At 46.9% G+C, this 14,771-nt stretch overlaps 1 protein-coding gene across 2 annotated transcripts in view; it reads right to left on the bottom strand.

Moving 5' to 3' along the window:
• The window catches only part of MAPKBP1 (mitogen-activated protein kinase binding protein 1), a 133,803-nt gene that overhangs the window by 26,346 nt on the left and 92,686 nt on the right, over positions 1–14,771 (bottom strand). The window contains exons 8-18 of one of the 2 annotated variants that reach the window (XM_050954936.1): positions 14,460–14,642; positions 13,685–13,702; positions 12,995–13,155; positions 10,171–10,360; positions 9,337–9,483; positions 8,200–8,384; positions 7,983–8,074; positions 7,448–7,573; positions 5,494–5,564; positions 4,927–5,048; positions 3,887–3,962 (exon numbers count right to left, since the gene is read on the bottom strand). In XM_050954936.1, the coding sequence (XP_050810893.1) occupies positions 3,887–3,962; positions 4,927–5,048; positions 5,494–5,564; positions 7,448–7,573; positions 7,983–8,074; positions 8,200–8,384; positions 9,337–9,483; positions 10,171–10,360; positions 12,995–13,155; positions 13,685–13,702; positions 14,460–14,642 (1,371 nt within the window). The remainder of the gene's footprint in view (positions 1–3,886; positions 3,963–4,926; positions 5,049–5,493; positions 5,565–7,447; positions 7,574–7,982; positions 8,075–8,199; positions 8,385–9,336; positions 9,484–10,170; positions 10,361–12,994; positions 13,156–13,684; positions 13,703–14,459; positions 14,643–14,771) is intronic. The other variant, XM_050954935.1, reaches the window with a different exon arrangement.

Genomic DNA, 14,771 nt, shown 5'->3' on the forward strand with positions numbered 1-14,771 from the left:
CTCTCTCCAATCTATTCACATCTTTCTGAAAGTGTGGCATCCAGAAGTGGTCACGGTACTCCAGGTGAGGACTCACCAATGCCAAATACAGCAGGACAATACCTCCCACTTCTCACATACCACACTCCTGTTAACACACCCCAGAATATTTGCCTTTTTCCACAACTGTATCACATTGTTGATTCATATTCAATATGTGATCCACTATAATGCCCAGATCCTTTTCAGCAGTACTACCATCAAGCCAGTTATTCCCCATTTTGCAATGTGCATTTGATTTCTCTTTCCTATCTTTAGTAATTTACACTTGTTTTTACTCTCTTTGTTTTTTATCTCACTGATTTCAGACCAATTCTCCAATTGGTCATCATTTTGAATTCTAATCCTGTTCTCCAAAGTGCTTGCAATACCTCCCAGATTGGAGTCAACTGCAATTTTGTAAGTATAGTCTCCACTCCATTATCCAAGTCATCATTAAAAATATTCAATAATATCAGACCCAGGACAGATCCCCATGGGACCCCACTAAATACTTCCTTTCACTTTGACAGCAAACCATTGATAACCACTCTTTGCGTAGTCTTTTAACCAGTTATACACCAACATTATAGTAATTATAGATAACATGACTCTCACCCATGCCCCTACTCAGCCACTAAACCATCCAGCCACCGTATGACAAGCCCCCAACCCAACCCACTTAGACTCATAGACTTTAAGGTCAGAAGGGACCATTATAATCATCTAGTCTGACCTCCTGCACAATGCAGGCCACAGAATCTCACCCATCCACTCCTGCAACAAACCCCTAACCTATGTCTGAGTTACTGAAGTCCTCAAATTGTGGTTTGAAGACCTCAAGCTGCAGAGAATCCTCCAGCAAGTAACCCGTGCCCCATGCTGCAGAGGAAGGCGAAAAACCTCCAGGGCCTCTGCCAATTTGCCCTGGAGGAAAATTCCTTCCCGACCCCAAATATGGCGATCAGTTAAACCCTGAGCATGTGGGCAAGACTCACCAGCCAGCACCCAGGAAAGAATTCTCTGTCGTAACTCAGATCCCACCCCATCTAACATCCCATCACAGACCACTCGGCATACTTACCTGCTGATAATCAAAGATCAGTTGCCAAATTAATTGCCAAAATTAGGCTATCCCATCGTACCTCCATAAATTTAGTCTTAAAGCCAGATATGTCTTTTGCCCCTACTACTCCCCTTGGAAGGCTGTTCCAGAATTTCACTCCTTTAATGGTTAGAAACCTTCGTCTAATTTCAAGTCTAAACTTCCTAGTGTCCAGTTTATATCCATTTGATCTTGTGTCCACATTGGTACTAAGCTTAAATAATTCCTCTCCCTCCCTAATATTTATCCCTCTGATAGATTTATAAAGAGCAATCACATCCCCCCTCAACCTTCTTTTGGTTAGGCTAAACAAGCCAAGCTCTTTGAGTCTCCTTTCATATGACAGGTTTTCCATTCCTCGGATCATCCTAGTAGCCCTTCTCTGTACTTGTTCCAGTTTGAATTCATCCTTCTTAAACATGGGAGACCAGAACTGCACACAGTATTCCAGATGAGGTCTCACCAGTGCCTTGTATAACGGTACTAACACCTCCTTATCTTTGCTGGAAATACCTTGCCTGATGCATCCTAAAACCACGTTACCTTTTTTCACAGCCATATCACATTGGTGGCTCATAGTCATCCTGTGATCAACCAATTGTCAAAACTCTCCCAAGAATTACATCTAGCCTACTTCCCAAATGCCAAAATCCCCCACAACACCCCAAACTCAATCTAAGACTAAAGTTGATTGTCTCTGAAGGCCCCCACCACCAACCTCCTTTAATTACTGGAATTGGGATCCACTATTTTTGGTTGATCCTGGTTCCTTTAAGGTTTAAGCCTATCCCAGGCCCAGAAATTATAGTTAGGAAAGTTACATAAAATACCAAATCTCTCCAACACCCAAGATCCAAGCCTTCAATATGGAAACGAGCCATAAGTTTAGTGCTGTTGGCAACTTGTGCTAGCTGATATCACCATCAAACCTCCAGTTTCCACAATTCCATATTGCCTGATAAAAAGCAATGTGATAAAAATACCTCAAATGACTTTCAATATGTCAACTGCTGTACTTCTCCATTTGCTATGTTACCCTCTCTGCATTCTCGGTTCTGGAGCTGTTACTACATGCATGCTTTGACAAACTTTAGAGAAGCAAAAGTACAAAAGTCTTGGTTTGGGGGAGGTTGTGTTTTTTTAACTACTGGTAATGATTTTGGTTATTCTGGTTTGGTCGATGTATTTTTCATGGGGTTCTCTTTTAAAATTCCAATCTATATATGATCTCAGACATCAAACATGTTTAAATTCCAGAGCCAAGCACAACTGCCTGGTTACTCAGTTACCCTCTAAAAAGTACAGAACGGGCTGAAAAACGGAAAACTCCTTATGCTGCTATACTCTACTAGTGCTCAGTAGTACAGTGCTCCCTCCAGGTCAGCCAAAGCAAATACATGCTGCATATTTAAACACGAACAAAGAAACAAAAACCCAACATCAGTAATATTTCATTGTTTGGGGTTGCAAAGAATTGAGCACCTAATAAGACAGAGCAGCCATTTTTCATTATTGATGCCTTGGTTTGTAAGTGTAGTAGGGAAGGGGAAACTAGAGTAATTGCAGATAAAGTGTAATTACCTATGTGAACAAAAGCAGAAAAAGGTGAATATGGAGGCACCCCATTTGTCAGGAGAGGCACAGGGCTAGGAAACAAGTGGGCATGGTATCCCAAGGTGGAGGTGTATTGGGTGGAGGTGCACAGACCAGCATGCACAGAACCTGCCTACACAGCACTGGACTCTAGAGGCGTTCCAAGTCCCTCAGGATAGCAGGGTGTTTCAGCAGGAGCATGGCTGGGTTTAATCTATCCCTAAGCCTCCCATTTGTCTGAAGATCTCTTCCTTGGCAGCACCCTCTCATTTCCTTGGTTTCACAAATTTCTCATAAACCTTGAATGCCAGCAGCTGCAGCATGTAATCGTAAAGCAAATAAACACAAGGGCTGGAATGAGCTCGTTCCAAATGGAGCTTGGGGAAAAAGCAGTTGCATCCAGAAGTCTCAGCAATGGCCAAGGACTGCAAGGAAAAACAGAGCCAAGGCAGGAGTCCAAAGACTGCCTTGTATGTAGTATGACACTGCTGGCAAGTGCCTCCAGAGCCAACAGGAGCAAATGCCTTTGGTTCTTGTAAGAAGCACCACATAGGCCAAATTCTCTTCTGATGTATATTGGTGCAGGTGCATTGAATTCAATGGAGTGTGGTTAATTTAGATCTGCAGAGAATTTGGCCCAGTGTATCACTTGAAATACAATGAGAGAGATTAAACAAACATATATTCATTTATCCCCACTTTGGACTGAATTAGACCATCTGTATTTACCCAGACTGTGGGTGGGGCATGATAAGAGCTAGTATTGGTGGGTAGGTGCTGGGAAGGATCTTTGAATTGGATTTCACCATTAGCTAATTGTTTTATGCACATGGGGTGAGGAGTAGCTGCTGCCTGAGTATTTGTCTTGGACACAGATGAATTTGTAAATGAATGTCTTAGGTAGCCAGAGACTAGGATAGGCAGTTTTTAATAGGTACTAGATATCAAACAGCAAGAAATTCATTAATAAATGCTATCTATAGTCCACATTAGCACTTTAGAGGGAAAAAGTTCACACCAAAATATTCTGCATCCATCCGTCACTTTCCGGAGTACTAGATTCAGCTCCGAAGAGCCAGGAAAAGAAAGAGAACAAGTGTATGTGGGGGGGTGGAGGGGACGACTCACGGGGATGGAGGGGTGTTATGCTTGAATTTCTGGAGCTCTTACTTTAATGAGGGTGCCATCTTCACCTTGGGATCCCTTGTACAGCTTCTTCTGCTTCCCACTGCTTATGTTGAAAATCCTGAAGGTGACACAAGCCAGAACTCATCACATCCATGCATGGTTCTCGGTTTCTTCTCACAAACCTCCCTTCCCCCTCTCCATGACAGGCCTCCCTGCACAGTCACTGTATGGAATGGAGCGGCAGTATGTAGGGCAGGTGGCCACTTCAAGGGAAGCACTATGTTGGCCATCAATGATTATGAGCTTTATGAATTAAGTGGCAAAGAATCCTGTGGCACCTTATAGACTAACAGACGTTTTGGAGCATGAGCTATCGTGGGTGAATACCCACTTCCTCAGATGCAGGCATCTCCTGTTGCATCTGAGGAAGTGGGTATTCACCCACGATAGCTCATGCTCCAAAACGTCTGTTAGTCTATAAGGTGCCACAGGATTCTTTGCTGCTTTTACAGATCCAGACTAACACGGCTACCCCTCTGATACATGAATTAAGTGGTTAAAGAAACAGCCTGGGAGCTAGGACGGTGGCCCAAAGATCACATTATTCAGTACCAAGTCAAAGACCTGGGTTTGAATTAACACTCTTTCTTGATTCTCATACTGGTAAAGTGAAGAGCCTGGAGCAATCAGAAGAGAGGGAAATGAACCTTCCAGCACTTAATGAGAGCTATTGGCCATATATTACGAGTGGCACTAACGAAACTCTACTCAGCTGTCCCAGCAGTAAGACAGCTGTGACTAGGGATGCTGGAACAATTTGTACAAGGAGGGGCGTGCTGAGAGCTATTGAACCAAACTGTAAACCCTGTAGTATATGATGGAAACCACTTCAAGCCAGGGGTGCAGCAGCACTCCCAGCACTCCTAGTTCCAGTACCTATGGCTGTGGCCCATTCATTAAAAGGCAGGTTATATTTAGGGGTAGGAGAGCAGAGCTTCCATTTAAGCAGCAGTGCAACCCAGACCACCTATCACTGCCCAAATTCTAGGAGCACACCAAAATCCAACCACATATGAACCAACCTGATGTTACGGTCTTGACAGCCAATAGCAGCATATTTCCAGCTGGGGTCAACATCCATGTCATACAAAGTAGTCTTCCTAACAACGTGGTGTGTCCGGGTAAATCGGACCCCGTCGCCCGTCTGAGCACAGGGGTTAAAAATTAGTGAAAGCCAAGTAGTGAACCAGTCATAACGATCTTTTAAATGTGCATGACTTCCTCCCAAGCAGCTAGCCCGCACAAGCAAACCACACCCGATGGTGACTCCTGCTGGGAGAGGCGATGATTGGAGGTGCAATGAAGTTCTTCCCACATCCAATGCTCTTGCACCATTTCCTACAATGACTTCTGCTGGGAAGAGGAATGGGTTCCCTAACCATTCCTTACAGTGACTGCTGCTAGGAGAAGCTGGGACTGGAGCAGCTGTGCACTTCCTTGTGGTTAGCACATTTAACAATCGCCTACATTGTCACATTAGGAGAGACTGGGACTGGAATAGCAACAAACACTGCTCCCACACCATTCCTTGAAGGAGCTCCTCAGTGCAGCGGTTATAGAGAAGCATATGATGACTATAACTAAGTTACCTTCTGTGCAGTGCGGAAATAGACACTCTTATCCGCTCCACAGCTGATCATTCGCACCTTCCCATCGTTGGCTAGAAGAGAGAAAAAAAACAAATGAACAGGAACCCAACAAGCAACGGAGGAGATTATGTTCTATTTACCCCATTCCTACTTGCCTATACCTGCCCTCTGTTCCTGTACATCAGCCCTGCAGGACAGGCACAGAACTGCAGAAGCCTTCTCTTTCCTAGAGAAGGAACAGTCTCCACCACCACGAGCCCAGAGGCACCCACAATGAATTCCACATAGGCCTCAGTGAGCAAGCAGATCCATCACACAGCAGGTAGATATTTGATTCTGCAATGTCCCTCAACACTTCAGCATCATTGTAGTGCCCTTATTCTCTGGATGCTACAGCACTCCCTTCCGATATGGGTGGAAAATGTAGCTCTGTGCTGCTGAGGAGCTGAGAACAGCCCACAAACCAGAGGTGGGCAAACTATGGCCTGTGGGACCATCCTGCCCGGCCCTTCAGCTCCCAGCTGGGGAGGCTAGCCCCTGACCCCTCCCCTGCTGTCCCCCCCACCCCGCAGCCTCAGCTAGCCATACCACTAGTGCTCTGGGCAGTGGGGCTGTGAGCTCCTGTCAGGCACCACGGCAGTGGGGCTGGCTCCAGCCGGGCTCTGAGCAGCATAGTAAGGGGGCAGGAAGCAGGGGGTTGGATAAGGGGCAGAGGGTCCCAGGGGGCAGTCAGGGGACAGAGAGCAAGTTGGATGGGGCAGAGGTTCTTGGGGATGGGGGGCAGTCAGGGAATAGGGGCGGCTGGATAGGCATGGGAGTCCCGGGAGGCCTGTCAGGGGGCAGGGGTGAGGATACGGGTTAAGGGGGCAGTCAGGGAACAGGGGGATTGGATAGGGGGTGGGGTCTCAGGAAGGGCAGTTAGGGGTGAGGGGTCCCGGAAGGAGGTGGTTGGATGGGTCAGCAGTTCTGAGGGGGGCAGTCAGGGAGCGGGAAGTGGGAGGGGGCGGATAGGGGGCTCAGGCCAGGCTCTTTGGGGATGCACAGCCTTCCCTACCCAGACCGCCATACAGTTTGGGAACCTGATGTGGCCCTCAAGCCAAAAAAAGTTTGTCCATCCCCTGCCATAAACATATGCTGCATTAACTGACAATCCTATTTACGGTGTCTCTCTTATTGCCACTTCCATTTTTGCCTTTGAAAGACCAGACTTTCCTGCACTGCCAAAAAATAACCTCCTTAGAAACCAACTGTAGAGCCTAGAATTTGCTTTCTGCTCAGTGTGAAGAAAATGACAATCTTTCCAAATTTAGTTAAAGGGGCCACATTCAGTCCTGGTAGAAAATGGACATAACTTCAGCGTCAATGAAATTGTACCCACATGCACCAGAGTTGAACCTGGCCACAGGGCTGACATGGTGGTCATCGGTTAGTGCACTGCGCTGCCCTGCCATCTGAGAGACTCAAGTACACTTTTCAGTCCCTGCCTGCCACTCCTCCAGCCATCAGTAACTAAGAGAGTTGTGAAGGCACAACGCTGTGCTGCTGAGCAGCGCAAGGTACTCCATTCCCCCACAGTGACCACCTGCCCTACATTCTAGGCCAATTAATGCTGGCACTGCTATATTTTGAACAGAGCCTCAACCCAGTCTCTCTCAGCCAGGAGAACAGGAGTGGGTTGTAGGCATTTGAGATGGGTTTAAAAAAAAATAAAATAAAAATAAGATCATTAGAGAATGTGACTCTCCAAGAAATATGGAGGGAAAGGATAAGGTGATTTTGACCTTTCTAGTTATGGAAGGGGAGGAAAAAGGTAGCCTGATCTGTCCATGTGATTAAAAGATTAAACTTATCTACCTGCGAACTTCACAGCTGTGATATGAGAGGAGCAGTATTCCTGCTGCTGTTCTTGGGATCTCACTCCCGCCAGTACAGAAGGGAGTACTGGATCTCTTACCTGCAAACTTCACAGCTGTGATGGAAGATGAATGCTCATCTAGTGTCTGCTGCAGGCTGTACTCCTTCCCAGCATCCAAGATGTGGATCAGTCTGTCCCGACTGGCTGATGCCAGGAGCTTCAACCCTACCAAAGATTTTACAAGAGGGTGAAACCACTGAGAAGTAATTTGCTCCTTTGGTCATAGTTTTAAACATCCTCTCAACTTAGGCTACAGAAGATCATCATAGATTAGTGCAAGTAAACAGATGTGCACAAGGAAATGTCCCCGGGCTTTCCAACTGTGATAGGGGAAGTAATGATCTGTGTCTACCTGCGTCCATACAACAGCAAGATGAGGAAGTCTGCTTCAAACTTAAGACCTTTTTTGCAATGCGACAGGCTTCTACTCTGCGAGCTAACAGAGCAGGTCATCAGTAGAGGGTTGTTACACATGGTGGTCAGAATGGAGTCATTTAGCAACACATACACGAGCCAGTACATCATAAGGGGTGCACAAATAATCAATGGGAATAAAGGCTCTGCCCTATCTTACCTGTGTCAGATTTGGAGTACTCCAGGCAGAGGATCTCCGAGTCATGGGCTTCCACCTTCAGCATTTCCCTTAGGGACTGCAACTCATGGATCCTGAAACAGGACACAGATGGATTTCAGTGTGAAAGTGGAACCACAGAGTGAAAAATGAGAGACACAAACTAGTCTTTATGCCCATCCCCACCCCATCCTAACTTCTCCAGAAGCCCTAGGGTTACCTGAGAGTGCCTATCCTGTCACCCGAGGCCAGGTGCTCTCCACTGGGGCTCACACACACTGTACGAATCCCCACCTTCGTGTCCAAGGCCTGGATGTCAGCCTTGTCTGCGCTCCCGCCAGAGTTGTAATCAGTGTCCAGCAGGGCCTGAGTGTTGTCATCCACATAGATGATTTTCATCAGGTCCTTGGAAAGAGAGAAGGGGCCAGTGAAGTATCCAAGTGAAGCAGCGGCAGGCATACTCCTCATGAAACTGGAGCAATAGCCAATGTATTACTTTCAGTGGCAGTAATAGGCAATGTGTCCCATCTGGGAGTGAAGCCCACAGCAGCAAGCCACTCAGTAATGAGGGAGGAGAGATAAGTGGAAGGGGAGTCAGCACAGCAATGTCATACTATGGCCCTTCTACAATAGGAGTTGGACAAAGCAAGCAACCTTGGTGCTGGGAACAAGCTGCATTTCCTGTGCCACTGATAGACACCTGAGAGCTAGACAGTACTAGAATGGGGTGTGGTGGAAATGACTTCAGGTGTTCTTTAGTGATAACATGAGATAAGCCAAGTCATCAGGAATCGCTATTGCAAAATAGGCAGGAGTCTGTTACATGGAGTGCAGATTGCTCAGAAAGGGAGCTGGAGAGTTGGCTGGTGTAGCAGCTCCCTTAGGTTACATAACTGGTACAGAAGCAAATTGCTTGAACCAACCATTGTACTGCATGAGATTCCTCTACTTTAACGTCACTCTTTATACATAGTGAGGAAATGAGAGTCAAATGGTTCTGAATCCACATGCCCGATTTCCACAGAACACCCTTTTATCAACCCCAACAATTAGAAGCATTACAGAGTTGGGACTGCAGAGAGAAACAGTTACACTGTCTTCTGAAGCATCTGGGATGAGACCCTCTGGAAGAGACCAGCACTGGTGAAACATTGATCTGTTCTGGAATATTAAGTCCTAAGACTCTTACAAAATGCTACTATTTATCTTTGCAGTTGGTCTGCCCCTACATTTCCCCAAGTCTGAGTAACTTCCCAGACACACATTGCCCCTTATGTATACTGTGGGCCCTAAAGAGGACACTCGTGTGTAAGAGGAAGAAGGGAACCAAAGGCCACTGCAGAGTCTGGGGTCTTACATTGCTGAGGATGTTCCGGTGCAGAGCTGTGCCATGGATGTTGGAACTCTCTGTATTCCACAGACGGATGGTATTATCAGAAGAGCAGGTGATGAATGAACTTGGGGGCAGGCAAGACTGATTGCTGTCCTTCACTTCAGGATACACCTAGAGGCACATAACAAACAAACCGTAAGTGAGACATCATTGTGCCTCGTAATCTAGTTACCAGAAGCAAGTTCCAAAACAAGGGCAAACCAGATTTCCACTTATTTGATACAGAGGAGGCAGCTGAGGACAACAGGAACTCAGCATACCTAGAATCAATTCAGTCACAGACTGGCTGGCAAATCACAGCTTCATGTTCATTCCAAATAAATGCTGAGTGGAGTTACCTGGACATAGACGGTCCCTTGAATAAGACCCTCTGCTTTTTTCTAGCCCAATGGAAGGGGAGAGAGCCAGAAACCCTCATCACTTAACAGAGTTCAAACACAGAGCATAAGAGGGCAGCACTGGACTGTTGCCACAATCATTTGATACTGGAACATGGCTGGAGTTATCTCAAGATTTGATCCATGAGGAGAGGTTAAAAATAAGATATACAAAATGCAGAGGAAAAGCCCCTGCCTGTTCCCTTTTCATATCGTCTTCCCTCCATTTTTGACCAGGCATAAGAGACATATGCACTTGCTTGATGTAAGTAACTCCATAAAGTTTCCTACCTCCCCGTCACAAACACCCCCCTAACTACACGAGCTGGAGGCAGAGTCCCTTACTGGGAAATACAGGCAGCCCCTATCTTACGCTGCCCCTCACCCCAGTACGTGGGCACCATTCCTAGTCTGTCCTTACCTCAACACTCCACACGCAGGAAGAGTGGTACAAGGCAGAGTAAACCTTGCCCACTTTCTTCGGGTCCTTGACATCCCACACATACAGGCTGTGGTCATTGTAAACGCATGATAGCCACTGGTTGGTAGGGTCAAAGGTCAAGGCAATTGTATCTGGATACTTGGCATCCACCATGCCAGAGAAGAGACGGCTGTGCAATGACAGAACAGTCGGGTTAATTTCTGTAGCACTGGGGTGAGAGTGTGGATACAAAACTTGAAGCTAAAATCCTCTAGGAGGGAAGAGTTTGGTGCTAGCCAGAGGAAGGAGTATACAATGGTGTGGGAGTACAGTGAGTAGTTGGGGAGGTAACCACAGTCTGTGAGGTGGAGAATCTGACTGTTGTGCCAGGATAGCAGCCTCTTTCTACATAAAAAATAAAAGTCCCAAGAGGGGCCTGAACTTCCTACAGTGGAGGGGCCAGTAGGACTGACTGCAAGGCTTGAGTTCCTTTACTTCACTCTCCAGCTATTCCATTCACAGCTCATTTCAGACTCTCGCTCCGCAGCATGCTGAGAAGTAGACAAGACAAGAGAGCCATCAGATCTTTGGACTCCTAGTCCTTCCCAGTGCAGACACCTGGGAGCAAGGAAGGGAGAGAACGGTATTGCTGGCAGCGAAAGGTCTCAAGCACAAACAGCTGGAGTTAGAGGTAGCAGTGTAGGCAGCAAGAACTCCTACTTATATTCTAGTCTCCCAGCTGCTGGAGGGAAAAATAAAAGCTGAAATTAAATGGAGTAAAATTCCTGATGGAGGAGTCCTGGTGCATCACATTGCCATGCAAAATAATCTGAGATTATAGCACCAGGGAGACTTCCTGTTTCAGTGACGTTCTGAAACCACCTTCCATAGGAGGAGCAGGGGCAACCAGCCTCGCTAGTTCTAAAATGGAGATTGGTGAGTTTATGAACAGGATTATTTCACTGGGTTGCCTGTGACAGCAGGAGACTGGACTTGAGAACCCAGGAGGTCCCTTCCCGTGCTATGTATTCATGTTTCTGTGAGACCAGGGCCATGTTGTGGGAACTGAAGGAGCTGGATTGCAGGGTTAGGGTGCCAGCTAATGAGGAGAGAACCTCAAATGGTTGACATCAGACAAGATGGCAGCGGTTTGGTTATTTTACAAGGCTCTTTGCTCTGCAAAATTGGGCTGGAAGTCACATGAAAACAGGCTCACTTAGCTCTTAGCCTGAAGTTTGGAAAAATTATTTAAAAAAAAAAAATGTAAATATTGCAAAACCTCAAGTAAAAGATTCCACTCAGTTTCAGCTCTAAAACCCAGGTGAGGATAAGATTAACCTCACCTACCATCAATCTAATTAAAAACCAGAGCCCAGTGCAGACTTAAGGCTGGAGAGACCAGAGAGATGCCCTTTAAATGCATTAATTGTCATGTTGTGGTTAGAGCAGCAGACAGGGAGTTAAGCGATCTGGGTTTTATTCTGAGTATGACCACAGAATTGCTATCTGGCCTTGGGCAAGTCGCTTCTGCTATCTGTGCCTCATTCTCCCCATCTGTAAAATGGAGCTCACCCATACTGCTCTCACAGAGGTGTTGTGAAGAGTTTTTGCACAGTGTGTGGAGGCTGCAGACATTTTTATAAAGGTGGGCACCTACCATCCTATCTTTACAAGTGGAAAAGGTGAGGGACAGACAGATTAAAGTGATTTAGCCAAGGCCAGAAGTCACTGGCAGAGCTAGGATTGGAGTCCAGAAAGTTTGACTAACCACTTGATCAAACTGCCCAGCCAATGGAAGTAATAGGCAGCTTTCCATTGAAATGCATGTTTGAGTCAAAAACTCCACCACAAACAGACATGTGTCCCCGCTGGACCCCCCAGGAAGGAGGGTTAATGAGAGCCCGCAGGAGAGAACACGACCATGCCAGTCTTGACGAGAGGGGAAATGGCACAACTGTGTAGGGAAAAATCCATGTAAAACAATGACCTCAAAATAAAGTGGGGCTACCCCAACACCTCAGGCGCTCCCTAGAGCACAAGCAGCAATATGTCATTAACTGATATCCCCAATTACAGAAACATATCTGCTTTCAGACCAAGAGGGAGTGTATGAGCAGCGAATCACATTTCAATTAAAGGCGCACACCATCAAAGGAACAATTCATTCTGACATCTACATGTCCAGTATGAACCCCTTCCACTGTGCATCAGAGTGGTTCATTAGACAGCCAGTCGCTGACGTGCCTAATCTATCTAGAAAAGAAAAGCGTACGGGCTGTGGAAACGTCCCTTTCCTTGGGGTGGATCCCAGCGGATGTTTGTTTCAGAGCAGCACTGTAGGAGTGCAACAGAAGATTTGGTTGTGCTCAAGCATTTGCAAGCAGGGAAGAGTGAAGGGCTCTCTCCAATTTCAGCCTCCACAGACTAAGTGATAATCATGAATAAAATGATTTACCTAGGAAGGGTCCACTCAAAGGCCAACATCTGCACTTCAAAAAGTGATACTCCTTTTAGCCAGTTTTACAGCCGGAGGGAGATGGGGGAGCAACGGGGACAGGAGAAAACAGAATGCACAAGACAGAGGGAAGAAAGACTAGAGGGACAGGCAGGAGAGTTGAGCACCCAAGGACATTGGTGGAAAACAAAACATCCCATGAAAGCCTATGTATCTCTTATCAATGCCACTTTACAGTAAAGAGGAAAGTATGCTGGAGGAAGAACCCTAGGGTGCAAGGCAAGGGCAGGATCACAAATCATACATTGTTACTACACCTGCTCTGCCCATCCAAGCTTCTCCAATCTCCTACCACCCTTCCTATGGTACCTGGCTTCAGTGACGCTGGCAACGTCCATTCCCAAGAAGTGCGGCTTTGGCAACGTAGTGACGAAGTGAAGGTTCAAAGGGTTAAAAATCCGCACCGTGCCATCAGCGCAGCCACAGAAGATGTAGTCATGGTTCACAGAGATGCAGTTCGCCACAGTAGTCTGAGAAGGACACAAAATCAACCAAGACGAGTGGGTCTCTCTCTCCGAAGCCATGTAAAGGACAGAGCACGAAGCGCTCAAGATCAGAAAGAAATGAAGTGAGGTGAAATGAAGCCACGCAGTTTAAGGAAAAGCCTGAAATCTGGATTTCCTTTCTGAGGAGCATCCAAGCCAAGGTCTGCTGTAGGGTCCGCTCAGTCAGAGTCAGGAAACAGCGCCGAGGGCCCGTTTCACTCACTGGTGCAAATTCACGCAGCTCGATAGATTTCATGGGAGCTATATGGATCTACATCAGCTGGGGATCTGGCCCTGAACATTGATTACCTTGTACCCTTGAGGGGAGATGTTCAGCATCATGAGTGGGACACTGCAACTAGCCCCATACAAGTGCATCAGCATGCTTCCTGGTACAGAGGGGGCAACGGTGGGAGAAATGGAATTGTTCTGCTCAGTGCTGAGATTTGTACAAATGGCAGAAAATGATGGAGAAATGGGGTGAGGTCAAGGCAAACACTTCATTCTAACTTACTGTGAAGCTGTCTGTGTTCTGAGCAGGAGTGAAAAAGGCAGATTTTAGCGCAGAAAGGAAAGAAGAAAAAAGACACATTTCACTTGGGCAAGCATGGAAAGATTTTGCCCTGGTGTAAATACCCTGGATCCATTTTGCTTTACAGTTTGGGTTTTCTCCCTTTAATTGAATATTAAAATTTTTGCCAACAGACCAGGCTGGTGGTCTTGCAGCAGCACAATACACTACCCTGAGGGGGAGAGCTGAACTTGAGACTCTGCCAGAGACTTTTGCTTCTAGGAGGGCAGGGGCACTGGAGAAGCAGCTTGCGCAACCCCTGAGGGGATGGAGTGCCTCCCACACTCTGCTGCTACCCCCTCCCCCCTCCTGTACAACTCAGGAGTGACATTCATGGGTTCCCAAAGGAAGCCACATCCCGCCGTCCCACAGCCACAAGGACACATCACAATGTTGAGCCTTGAGAACAGAAGCTTTTCAGGAATTAGAGGATCTCCTACATAAAATCCCTTCCCCCAACTGGCCTTTAAGCAAATGACTCCATTTCTACCCCCAGGCTCTGCTTTCCCTAGCGCACACCACTGCTTTGTGCCATGCTTTAACGGAAAACATTAAAAATCATAAAGAAGCAGACGCCTCCAGCTCTCACTGCTGGCACATGCCGCAGCTCTCACTGTTGGCAGCAGCTTGTGACCTCAGGATGTCCCCACCCCTTCCTCCCCCTCCTCCCCCCGGTCAGTGGGCACTGATGTACATGGAGAGCAGACCTGGAACTCACCCTCAGCTCCACCCACTTGTCGAGCAGCCTCTTTTCATTGAATTCACAGAGGAGGCCGGAGGAGGTGATGCAGAAAGTGCTGTCTGCTTTTTTACCCCTTCCGCAGGCCACATCCGTGAAGAAGTTGTTCCTCAGCTCCCCCAGCAAACCGGAGCGCCCTAGCAAGGGGACTGTGGCATTTACCTACCAAAAGAAATAACCTGTTAGGGAAAGAGAACTCCATACTGGAGTTATGAGTGATCTAAAGAGACAGGCTGTGATGGGGTCACTTGCTGCAACTCCACTGCTTGTAAAATGTATCAGGACCATCAA

The sequence above is a fragment of the Gopherus flavomarginatus genome, chromosome 5 (assembly GCF_025201925.1).
Source record: "Gopherus flavomarginatus isolate rGopFla2 chromosome 5, rGopFla2.mat.asm, whole genome shotgun sequence".
Taxonomy (NCBI): domain Eukaryota; kingdom Metazoa; phylum Chordata; order Testudines; family Testudinidae; genus Gopherus; species Gopherus flavomarginatus.